Genomic DNA, 13,055 nt, shown 5'->3' on the forward strand with positions numbered 1-13,055 from the left:
AATATATTGTGCTTGTGTTTCTTTACATAGCATATCTACATACTTTGTTGAATGGAAAGATATATTCTTATGTTGTGTCATGTCATGTGGCTTGTATGAGTACTGACATTCTAATGAGAAAAAAAAGGTGTATATCATATATAATATAATATACTCTCCATTTGTCCAACTGTACTAAAAAGAGCAAATCCAGAATCATCAATCAAATCATCCAAACAGATGTTTCCCAGGGGCTTTCTAGAATAAATCATCAATTATCTTAGGATTTCTTCAACTTCAAACAACAACAAAAAACAGCTGTTTTACATTCTCTGATAGTTGATTTAGCAAAAGGGCTAATGACATCTTTTTAATGCACCCTGATTTTCTGATTCCTATTTAGTGAATCACTCCCTATGTCTCTTTCGTTTTTTTTAGAGGCGTGGTAATCAGGCACTAGTTGCTGCGATCCTGATCGTATGCTTCGGGTGTTCTGAGCCTCGAGTCACTTTGGATCAAAGACAATGTGAACGGAGGGCATCACAATATAATGTCTATAATTAGGTCTTTAAAGGGCTGGGGGTCAACCGTTTTCACCATGCGATGATTTCACATCATTTAATATTGCTAGTTTTTTTTACCATTTCAGCAGATGCTCTTCGAATGGGATTGATTGATTTTGACCATTTTTATATAAAATATGAACAGCACTCTGTCATACATTAAAATAGATAAATAGTCAGGGATGAACCAATAAAACCCGAAAGCTGATTTCCATTGTGGTCCCTGAATTCCCAGTTCATCTATTGAGATACGGGTTTTAAACGGTTCTGCGGCAGACATTGGGGGTCACAGCCAGAAATGTTCAGCTGGGATTCAATGCATTTTTCCTTAAAGAAATATATCCAACCTTAAGAGCGAAACTAAATCCCTACAGCTGCGTGCAACTAATCTGAGGCTGCTGTGTTCTGTCCACATCCAACATTGGCAGTGCGAGTATGGGATCAGCCAGGGGACTCCTTCCCTCGCGCTGGCCAGTCGAGCGATGAAGTCAGTGCGATGCGTTGCTCTCTCTGGGCGGGGATGGTGGGGACGGACCACACGTCACCCATCTCTGTTCCAAGGGAGAGCATATAAAAAAAAAAAAGAGATTGAAATATACTGATATGAGAACTGGTGAATTCTGAAGGAATGAGTGTCCAGGTTCTGGCTACAGGGAGCCTCGTGTGTAGAAGCCCTCTGGGGGCCCTTGGAGGGTCACCTGGTCTGATCTTCCTGTAGGTGCCCGGTTCCTCCAGGGCAGATTTACTGCAGGCAAGACTCTGTTTGCGCCACCTGTGAGTAAAGAAAAACAATCATATAATAATTATACCTTTCCCTGGTTAGGGTTAACAATGGTTATGATAGACTAAAAGATGAGAATCTAATCGTTATAGGGGTGTGTTACATGGCCTGGATACGATTATTATGTTATTATATTGATAGGAGCTTAGGACACCGGAAATCTGTTCCCATCTGCTTTGTTTACTTTTAAACTAAACCACTTGTTTCCAGTGCGTCGATCTCTCACCAATGGAAGAAGAAGAGGAGAAGAACCAGTATGAAGGAAGCTACATCAGTCAGGATCCACATCACATTATACTCGCCTGGAGTCTTGAGAGAGAGAGAGAGAGAGAGAGAGAGAGAGAGAGAGAGAGAGAGAGAGAGAGAGAGAGAGAGAGAGAGAGAGAGAGAGAGAGAGAGAGAGAGAGAGAGAGAGAGAGAGAGAGAGAGAGAGAGAGAGAGAGAGAGAGAGAGAGAGAGAGAGAGAGAGAGAAAAATCTTCTCACTCACTCCTATGGCAGACGATGTATTAATATTTAGGGGTCCCTTATTTGCCCACCAGCAGCGATGTTGTTTAGCCATAACAAGCCATTTCACAATGTCCCCCCCTTTACTGATGGCTAATCAACATCACACCAATAGGGATTTTTCAAAGTGTTGAATATCTTTAAAGCCCATCCAGACAAATGATCTCATTCTCTTAGGTTAACTACTAAGTACACACGCACGCACGCCACGCACACACGCAAAAAAGCACGCACCCACCCACCCACAAACGCACGCACGCACACACACACACACACACCCACACTGTGTTTCCCACCATGAGGAACAGCGGTGTGTGCAGTGCACGGAGGATGTGCGGGGCGTTGGTGGTGACCGAGTGCACGCCCGCGCACCAGGCCAGGGAGTAGAGCCAGGGCTGGGTGATCACGTAGAGGTTGGTGGTGATGTTCGCCGCAGCATACTCCCTGCGCCAGACAGTTTCCATTTTACACTTCTTTTTTTTTTTGTCACGGTATCTCGCTGCTCCAGCATTGCTCAGTAGCTGCTAAGTGGTAGCGGGCAGGAAAGGGTCGATTGATCTTTGTTCATATGTAAACCTCAGAGATGGTTATTATCCAGCCATGGGCTCTCGATCATAATCGGTTTCAGCCATGGGCTTACCCGATGAGCTCGGTGGACATGTCCCTGTAGTGCAGGTTGGCTTTGACGATGCGGTTGCGCCGGAGCTCCTCTAGGGGGAGCCGGCTGGACGTCTGCTGGAGCTCAGGGTCTATCTCCTGCACCACGGCCCGCAAGTCCGGGGGCAGCCATAGTACCTGGGCCACACGTTGTACGCACACACACACACACACACACATACATGCATATACACACACACGCGCATAAACACAGATACACATACATACACACATAGATACAGAAAGATACACACACACAAACACAAACACATACGCACGTTTTGACCCTCTCGTGTGGTCCCGTGTTTAATTTATGATTAAAAAACATACTTCAAATAGACAATAACCGGCATGAATGAAACAGGAATGTAAACATTTTTTTATTGTAGTAGACTGTTCTCTGCTGCTTGTTACATCCCTCGTGTGGCCTCTCTCACTTTATCTTTGCATTTTTTTGATGTTTTGAATGTAATTTTATTTCTTTCACCCCCCCTCACCTGCTGCGACCGTATGGACGACTCGTTGTGGATGACCTCCAGTGTACGCTGGATCCAGCTGTCCCGGTACGGGTGACCTCTGGGCGGTCGGTAGAGGTCAAAGATCACCAGTGTGTCCCGCCGGGCGGCGGCCAGCTCCAGGAAGGTCCGCAGGCTGCACACCGACTGGTTCCCCGCTCGCTCCCGCTCCGCCGCACCCAGCGACGCCACAGTGCCGAAAGGATTGTGCTGCGACAAGAAAGGGCGACACAACCTATGTTTTCTTAAAGGTGACATATTATACCACCTGGTGTGAGTGTGACTAGCCATTACAAGCCTTTTGGAAAACCTGCCTCTTCTGAAATCATAAGTGGTTGTGTCCACCTAGATCAGGGGTTCTCAAAGTTTGGACAGCTTAGGGCCAATTTCGGAACCCAAAATTTGATTGAGGGCCGCCAAAGAAAAAAAAATCAGGCGGGAACGCCGTCAGCATCCCAGTGGTGAAAAAAACCATTGCACCGTGGACCTCTGGGAGTGAGGTCAAGTGAGGTCTAAATCACGAAACTGAGGTTCATCCTTTCAAAGTAATGAACAGTCGGATTAAAACTAACAAATGTAACTTGAAATTTGAAAGCTTTAATTGAAAGCTAGAGAGAGTCGACTTTTCTCTTTATATTTATTTATTTTTGTTTAAGTTAAAATAATAATAATTTTTACTTACATCTGTATGTCATTGCGGGCCGCCAGGAATGTTTCTGCGGGCCGCCATTGGCCCGTGGGCCGCACTTTGAGAACCAATGACCTAGATGTATGACGCGTAATTTACTATGAACAGAGAAGACAAACTCGGCCAGTATAGTAAACTGTAATAAAGTGCCTGTAAAGGTTACAAATCAACAGCATCTAGCATTGGCACTGTAGAAATCCACTGTCTGCTGACCTCTGACCTTACAGTGTGGAAGCGAGGGCATGCTCATGCCCTGATCCTTTGTGTCCCTTTGGATGCACACTATAATTGCTTTTGATTCCAGCATACAGGGGAACGTGTTGTCTTGTTTGTTTCTGTGGTGCAGAGTACAAAGCATGACTTCATGGGGGTTCAAAATTATGAAACGCCTCCAAAAAAGCTGAACCGATTTTTCACGTACATTCGGTCTGATAACCTAACACCCACTAGAGTGAAAGCATTGCAAGATAAAGTATGAACATACTAGCAAGGCAGCATTTATCTACACCAGAGGACGGCCACATTGTCTCTAACCCACTCTCAAAACATTGCAACGACTTCTGAAACTTAATCCATTCATCCGTTGTGCAGAGGTTTAATCGGCCCCCCCGGAGAGGGCGGAGTGGGCGACTGACCGAGAGGAACCAGGCTCCGGCGTTGAGGCTCTCCAGCTCGGCCCAGGAGAACAGGGCAGCGGGGGCGTGCGTGCGGTCGGGGAAAACCTCCCGGACGTTGGTGGTCCTCAGCAGAGTGACGTCATGCATGAGGAACGGCACCCCGTCGTAGCTGTGATGGGGTGATGGGAGAAGGGTAGCATGAGGAACCCTTTGATCAACCCATCCAAGATGCATGCACGACTTGTGTAGCCAGACATGGGTCTAAACCGGTTGAATTTAAAGGTCTTTTTTTATCAAACATCGCTGAAGAATATTAGAGCAGGAGTAGACAGGAATTCAATTTTCTTTCTTTCTTTCTTTCTTTCTTCATCAGCATTCACACGCACACACACACACACACACACACACACACACACACACACACACACACACACACACACACACACACACACACAGCTGAACAGAAAGGAGGACCTTAAATTTGGCTTGAGGCTGAGGGGCAAATGGAGCTTAAGCAAATGGCCTACCCCTACCTGCTCCATGGTGACATGCATGTAATGAATTAAAAATTCACAGAAATTAGCTTCGGAACAGCGTGTAACCACATCGCAGAGACAAGCCACTACATCGAAATGAATCACCTTATCGTGACGTCTGCCTCCAGGCCCAGGCTTCCTGCCTCCACCGCCTTCTCAAAGGACATGGCCGTGTTTTCCGGAGCCAGCTGTTGTGGTAGTTGGAAAATCAAACGCTGAACATATTGGACATAGACAAATACCCTACATGCCGTATATTCCACGCATACCATATTCTTGGGTAAAACTATCTAGCACTAGCTAAACGCAAGGCCTGGATAGTTTCCTCATCATCGTCATCATCATATATTCTCGTTAGCCGCAGTACTGGCGTCGGGGCGCTCCTTCTTGAATCTGTGGTTCAAGTAGTGCTCTCTCTGTGTTCTCTTCATCATCATTCTCCGGGCCTGCTGAACATCCATGTCCATCCTCTATCCAAATCAAAATCGTTTTTGGTGTCCTCAGGTCAAATATAACCTGTTTCTGTAGTTCGCTATTGCCCAGTCTACATACATGACCTACGTACTTCAGATGTAGGTAGCAAAAGTTAGGTAGTGGGATGGGTATCGTTAGTGACCTTGAAACTCTAGTCTAGGTCACCTTTGACTTGTAATTTTGGGTCATTATTCTTTCTTCTGTCACTCCGACTAGGAGCATTTTTCCGTTCTGAACCACATTGTACCATCTTTCTCAGAAACCTGTGCAATATGACCTCAACCTGGCTGAGTTTGTACTCTGTGAGTTCCAAGGCTTGAACATCATAGAGGAGACGAGATCGGACACACGTCGTTAGAAACTTTACTCTAGTGGCCAGCCTTATGCGAAGATGAGATTGTCTCAGAGTTCGTGATGGTATATCCCAGGTACTCAAATCTATGGATGTTTTTGATATTTTTCTCCTTTTCTCTCTTGGTCCATTAATCCCTCATCAACATTGAATACCACAATTTCAGTCATATCATATGATATTTGCATTCCGTATAGTTTAAAGGTGTTGTCGTAAATGGAGAGTAAGCTCTGCAGTTTCTCTGCTGAGCTGGCAAATATAACCGGATCGTCTGCAATGATCCTGATGATAATTTAAGTAGTAAATGTAGGAAGGTATATTCATCAGAAGCATGTGTCCTTTTTCTCCTCACCTTGCAAAGGGCCAGAGGCTAGAAACACAAGCAAATTGGGTTCACTAGCTCACCATGGGCGTGCCTCTGTGGCCGATGAGGCCTGGAGCAGGTCCCAGGGTGCCCTTCTCCATGATGCAGGGGGAGTACATCCCCAGGGGAGACAGGTAAAGAGCCACCAGACCCCCCAGGTACAGGGCCAGGACCAGGGCCTGTCTGACTGGAGCAGAGGTACGAGGACACACACACACACAACAGAGTCAAAGTAGAACATCAAAATGATATCTTTCCTGACAGCAAAGTATTTGAGTTGACGGAGCATGAGCAGGGGGAAAACCGACTGGGTGCATTAACCAAATATCGTCAGAGAGATAATGGGTGAACATTGTTTTGTATACGGAAACGGGAAGGAGGGTTGTGGCTTGGCCATTGTGGGGTTATGAATTGGCCAAAGGAATCTACATGATAAGGAAGTCTGGAGACTTGCATGGCCTCAGTATCCAATTTTGTGGCTACAGTGGCAATGTAGATGCTGACTTACTTAACTCCTTGTAATTGGAGAGAGGAAGCGAGCTATCTCTAAGCGCAAGGATAATTTATAAAGTGGCCTCTTGAATTTACTAGCAGCAAAGGAAACATTCAATTCATCCAACACTAATTGTTTGTGTTTAATTCACCCAACAGCATTATGGATACAGGATGAAGTTGCAGCAGAGAAACAATTGCCTCACCTCTGCTGTTCATGCAAAAGAAATGCAAAGCGACTGGCCAGCCCAGGGCCGTGGCCAACAGAACGCCCCCCACGTGCAAATAAGGTGCAGTCACCTGTTCGGGGTGGGGACGTATATCCGGAGTTCAGGAAAGAAACAGAGCAGGAGTTCAGGTGTATTTACAACTTCACAGAGGACCATCAGTTAGGAATCATGACTTTATGTTAATAATGGATTGATTGATTAACTTGCTGCACTTGACTGCAATAATGCAGAAAATCCACAGAACAAATTGTTAATCTCCTTGTGGAACTGAAAAGGCAGGTTTGGCGTAACCTGTGGAAGATGCTCTGGTCTGGATGCCTAGGCATGAGCAAGCTGACTCCAGTGAACAGTCCAGCCAAGGGTAAAACATTGAATAGGGGTGTGTGTGTGTGTGTGTGTGTGTGTGTGTGTGTGTGTGTGTGTGTGTGTGTGTGTGTGTGTGTGTGTGTGTGTGTGTGTGTGTGTGTGTGTGTGTGTGTGTGTGTGTGCGTGCGTGCGTGCGTGGGTTAGGGGGGCCTTTACAGGTAAGGCGATATCAAGGTATAGGTGTCACCTGGAAAGAGAGCACAAGTGTCTCCCACTCATCGCCCCACAGGCCGGTCAATACGGCGATAGCACCCGCAGAGAACACTAGGCTCACCCCAATTCCAATCTGCAGGGAAAAAGCCGACCGTAAACATGAGATGAGAGTAGATTGACAGATTGCCTAAAAACTAGAATATTCCCAGCACATGTCTGATCGTAATTTCACTATTTTATTTTATTTCTAATTCAATATTTTATTTTGGAAAGGTAGGTAGGTAAGATTTCAGTGTGTCCTTTGTGAGAAATGCCTTAACATCCAGTGAGTGAGTGAAATAAACTGTTAAATATCTGTTCTGGTTGACTGCGTGCCTGCTATTGGATGAGAAATTAGATAAGGTTAGAGGATTTTAGAGCTTATTTCAGACCAATCAGGGCATTGCTTTCCTGATTTGTTCAGGGGGGAACACTTTGTATCGTAAATCTTGCTCTTTTCTGCTCTCCTTCTCTTGACAACTCTTCACTCTTGTGAGGAACATGGGGGAACATCCGCGTACGAGTTGAAATTAATGCGTTGAGCATTCGTGAAAGTCCTTAAGGTTTTACAAAAACCAACACATTGGGTTCCATAGGATTAAACGCTTTTTGTATAATTTGGGTTGAACTTAGTTTTATTTTTCTATGATTTCAAGATAAACCATGACTGGGAGGAGGTGTCCCTCCCTACTGTGGGATTCCTCTCATGGGTCACACAGTAGAACCACATGCTCACTCCCCATACAGTTCTCGGGAGTGAAAACACAGGAAGACCTTGAATGAGTCCGTCCAAAGACAATACTAGGATTTGGCAGCAGTTACCTTGTGACTCCAGTGTAAGTAGAGTTTTTGGCCCTCAGATAGCAAACACACCGCAAGCAGCTGTGAGGAAGGATATGATGAAAAGCACACACAAACACATCGACAAAGAACAAGACAGAGTCAATAACACAGCGATAGCTTGATGGAGCTGCTTTGCCTTTCTCAAAAATAGATCAAATGAATTATTGTATTCAATTCAATTCAATTGCGTTTGTATAGCCCTTAATCACAGGTACAGTCTCAAAGGGCTTAACAGGCCAAAAGGTTATGACACCCCCTGACTTTAGGCTTTAAGAAAAAACTCCCTTTATAAGCAAGGAAGAAATCTTGAGAAGGAACGCAGAGTGAGGGAATTCCATCTTCCAGGGATGGTCAGGCGTGCAATTGGTTCCATGATTGACATACATACATACATATATACAGGTAAAACATTTTAAATCACTGATGGGGGGCTGGGCAGGATAACCAAAAGGAGAGTCCAGGCCTCCAGTCGCAGTCACCGCAACACGCTAGAACGTATCCAGGGTGAATCCAAAATGATTGGATGAACAATTACAAACAATGGAACATTTCATCTATTTGTGCTTGGCATTGAGCGACGTTCCCAGATCACATGCTTAACACAACTCCTCACATGACCTGATGTGACCTCTTTTTTACACGATACAGGGAATGAGCCAGGTATGGTATGCCGCTTCCGCGGCGCAAACACACACTTTTATTTTGAAATGTATTTTGTTAACTACTAATGCAGCAAAGATCTTTTAAAGTAATTAAATACAAATAACAGATCTTGTCCTTTTTTCTGACTTATACCATAAGCACAGCCGTGTACGTGAAGAAGGACGCGGCGACGACCAGCAGCACCACGGACCACGGGACCCAGAAGCCCAGGTTCATAAAGTTAAACCTACACACACAAGCAAATAAACACACGTACACAACCTCAGTATTAATTATAGAGGGAGACGAGGAGGAGCGCAGACTGGAAGCAGATCATTTTACAGAGATTCGTGCTCCTCCATAGTGTGTGTTTGAGTTTGTGTGTGTGTGTGTGTGTGTGTATGTGTGTGTGTGTGTGTGTGTGTGTGTGTGTGTGTGTGTGTGTGTGTGTGTGTGTGTGTGTGTGTGTGTGTTTGTGTAAGTGCATCACATATCTTTTAGTATTTCATAACGCATTTACTGAACGTTGATTTTGCGTGAAAAAGAACAGTACCGTAGCCTACTGTACATTATTCTGATTATTTAGGTAACTCATTGTTCTGCAAAAGTGCCAAAAAATGTGTAATGAACCATTAGATATATGGTCATTAGTGGCAGCTCCGGGGCCGCTATTTGCTTATCATCCTACTTTGAGTGTCATTTGACAATTGACAGCGACATTTTAAAGCACCTCCTTTCAACAATATATTTTTTTATAGTTACTGTCACGCCGTTTGCTGTAAAGAAGCCTACACCTAAAATGCCCAAATGATTAGTTTGTAGCCATATATTGTCTGCCGAAAGTGGCTTGGCTGTGGAACAACAGGGCTTATTGTTCATGTGAAGGGTGTCCCGGATGCTTTAGGTTGTGTTAGGTATTTAGTCTTGACCCACCAGTCAAAATCATTGTAGTCGTTCTGTGCTTGGCTCCAAAAGTACAGGAACACCAGGGTCAAGCAGAAGGCTGTTAGAAGTAGAGCAAAGCTTGCCCCTTCCAACTGCACACACAAACAAGAAGAAAATAACGTTTGTCTTCTCATCGTCAAAATCCGTTTACATAAGTTAAGTTACTTAAGTTACAATGGTCGTACCCACGGTATAGCTTGGAATTCTTCGATTTTTTTGTAAAACAGGACAGATAACGGAATTATGAAGGACTTGTGCGGGTAGTTGCTGTAACCGTGCATAGCCTACCTTGTTGCAACAACAATCCCCTTGCTGCATGTGAGTCCCCCGGTACCGCTTCCACTGACAGCCATAAGCACCTGCCAGGCACCGGACTAGTCTGTTGGGCATCATCCCAGACACGGTGGTCGAAGAGCGGGACATGAGCCGCTTCGTCCTCTCGTCATAAACGCTTTATTACATGTACTCTAACCAGCAGTTACTTCCCAGGTGTACTGTCGAGGATTGAGAGCAGGAATATAGGCCAGACGAACGATGCTTACTTCGCCTCGTTCCCAGGCGTTCTCGTCCCACAACAAAACGCACCCGAACGGGGATGCTCCAAATCGGCTCTTCTGACTAGCGAGAGGGCGGGACTTTCAGTTGCATGGGTTTAGAGGCGAGAGAGAGCCAGGGAGGGATATCCGTTACAGGTTACGGATAATGCTGTCACATTCTTTGTCACAACGTGACATATTAATAATCCTTGTCAATGATGTGGTTATCTTTCCATTTGTTATTCCGACTTGCTCCTGGGACTGTTGACTGGAGTACTAAGCTCATAGGAACTATTGGACCGGAAATTGCGTTGGGTAAACCAGGATAACGCTACAATTCAGCATCCTCAGCCTAGGCGATACGCGAACAGCCACCACACCACGGCCACTCCCCCAACACTTTATTTCACGAAGTTAGAAAGTGTTTGAATTCTTTATTTAGCCATATTCAGAGCAATTAAGAGAGATTGATTAAAATAATCTATAAAACATTGTTTGAGGAAAATAAATACCCATAGGCCTACTAAATAAAATAGATTCTGATATAAAATGTAATGAATGGTACATTGTTGATCAAAAACAATTGATTTAGTCAAACTGAAATGAGATGAGGCACCAATATGGATAAACCATAATACAACAAAATAAATAATCATATTTTACATTGTACTTTCAGTATTGAGATTTGACATTGACATTGACCCACACAACGACTCAAGTGAGGCTGAGACCAATCCTATCAGGGAGGAAGTAGCTACAAAACAATTATATCTCAAATTACCTTTATTACAATAAAATGTTTTCCTTCTCTCATACTCAAGAAAAATGAGCAACCGATTGTGTTATGAATTGATGGAAAGTCTATTGGTTTTGCTTAGAGACTTAGAGGCTTATATGGACGTGCTTGATTGGCATATTCATATATCCTGGCATGGGGCAAATATATTTTAAAGATAAAGTCAAATTGTTGTATGTTTGCACCACTAGAATAACATTAGTGTGCAGTGAATTAACAATGCGTGCATTATGTGATATGATTCATGTGGTTTGTGGTTAGAATGACCATGTCAGTCGTGGTAACTCTGATTGAGTTGCCTGACATCAGATTCAGAGGATATCCCGGCATTATAGAGCCAGAGTCTATCGTCATGGTGTCAAGGTCCCACTTTGTTGTCATGGCTACAGGTTGTTTGAGTCATCTAACATTAGCGTCTTCCATACAAGAATGCAAAAAGAGACTGAATAATATTGACTGGGTTTAGTGACTGAAATTTTAGGCAACTATAGTAATAGGCCAAAAATGAACGAAATACATATCCACCCCGGACGTGCTGCTATGTTTAAATATGTTAGAGGCAGGTAATACTTTTATTGTATTATTATAATTTTAAATAGGCTATGTATGCATCTTATTTAGGCTACTATGATAACAAACAGCAGAACACTGATCTATAACCACTTTGAAACCTGTTCAGTAATCAATCATTCAATACAATTTGCACCAACTTTCAAGATTTTTTGAGTAAGTCTATGGGATTTAGGCCTACAACATTGATCAGGTGAGTGCTACATGCAGCGCTCAACTATCGTTCTTCATAAGTTTTATTCTTTCTTTCTTTATTATTCTCTACAAACTTTGGGACCTATCTCCTTCCTCAATTTTTCACCTAGAGTCTCCATTCAAATTTTAAAATTGCTTGGAATCGCGTGCTTGTTTTCAAATTTTTAAATATTTTATACTTTTTAAGATATTCTATTTTAAAAATATTATCTTTTTATAACATGGGAGTCAAACGGAATTCCAATATCAATTTAAACTTTCTTCAGAATCACAGTTTTAGTTTCAAACCGTCATATTCTACATATTGGTCCCATAGAGTGGCGAAGTCACGCCCCTTCCGGTAGAGCTCATGGGACCTGTGAGATCGAAAAATATGAATGGGTGTCAATGGAGAGAAAATAATTATTTTCTTCTCCCAGTCTTTATATGCCCTGGATTACACATATGTTGTTTGTGGATTTAAATGATAATTTTTCATCCAAAGAAAACTAAAATTTTTGCTGAAGAAGTTTGATAATTTTAGGTTTTATGTGAGGCCGCTTTGTGAACTACAGCTCTTCGCTGCTCTCGACGCATATGATATACGTCACCACACCCGCACTTGGAACTCGGCACAGAGATGGCGATCTCTCTGCTCCACTTTACCACTTTTTTTGAAGGCGAGGATAAAAACATAGAAAGAGGTGAAAACCACTATAAGTCGGGGCATGTGGAGAGTTTTAGTTATGTGCCATCTCTATGTGCCATCTCTGTGCCGAGTTCCAAGTGCGGGTGTGGTGACGTATATCATATGCGTCGAGAGCAGCGAAGAGTTGTAGTTCACAAAGCGGCCTCACATAAAACCTAAAATTATCAAACTTCTTCACGAACATTTTTAGTTTTCTTTGCATGAAAAATTATCATTTAAATCCACAAACAACATATGTGTAATCCAGGGCATATAAAGACTGGGACCAGAAAATAATTATTTTCTCACCATTGACACCCATTCATATTTTTCGATCTCATAGGTCCCATGAGCTCTACCGGAAGAGGCGTGACTTCGCCACTGAAGCCGTCTGCCCATTCTGACATTTAAATTGTGTGCATGTTTACATTGTTTACTCCATTTAGACTTTTGTTCAAATCCCTTGACTTGATTTAAGCCATTTAACGTTTATTTATGTCTTAATCTATGTGGCTTTATTAAAAAATATTTTCAACCGCACTACCGCAC

The 13,055-nt window shown here is 43.4% G+C and overlaps 1 protein-coding gene across 1 annotated transcript; it reads right to left on the reverse strand.

The window, feature by feature from the left end:
- Positions 1–191: 191 nt before the first annotated feature.
- Positions 192–12,146, reverse strand: gdpd4b (glycerophosphodiester phosphodiesterase domain containing 4b). The gene is made up of 15 exons (XM_030361927.1): positions 10,031–12,146; positions 9,731–9,834; positions 8,951–9,044; positions 8,135–8,194; positions 7,308–7,406; positions 6,731–6,824; positions 6,074–6,219; positions 4,948–5,030; positions 4,325–4,475; positions 2,984–3,211; positions 2,470–2,624; positions 2,126–2,273; positions 1,550–1,632; positions 1,241–1,314; positions 192–1,093 (listed from the first exon to the last, which is right to left on the reverse strand). The coding sequence occupies exons 1-15, from the start codon at positions 10,163–10,165 to the stop codon at positions 984–986; spliced, it is 1,764 nt and encodes a 587-aa protein (XP_030217787.1). The 5' UTR covers positions 10,166–12,146; the 3' UTR covers positions 192–983.
- Positions 12,147–13,055: the final 909 nt, after the last annotated feature.

This window comes from Gadus morhua, chromosome 7 (genome assembly GCF_902167405.1).
Source record: "Gadus morhua chromosome 7, gadMor3.0, whole genome shotgun sequence".
In the NCBI taxonomy this organism is placed as follows: Eukaryota; Metazoa; Chordata; class Actinopteri; order Gadiformes; family Gadidae; genus Gadus; species Gadus morhua.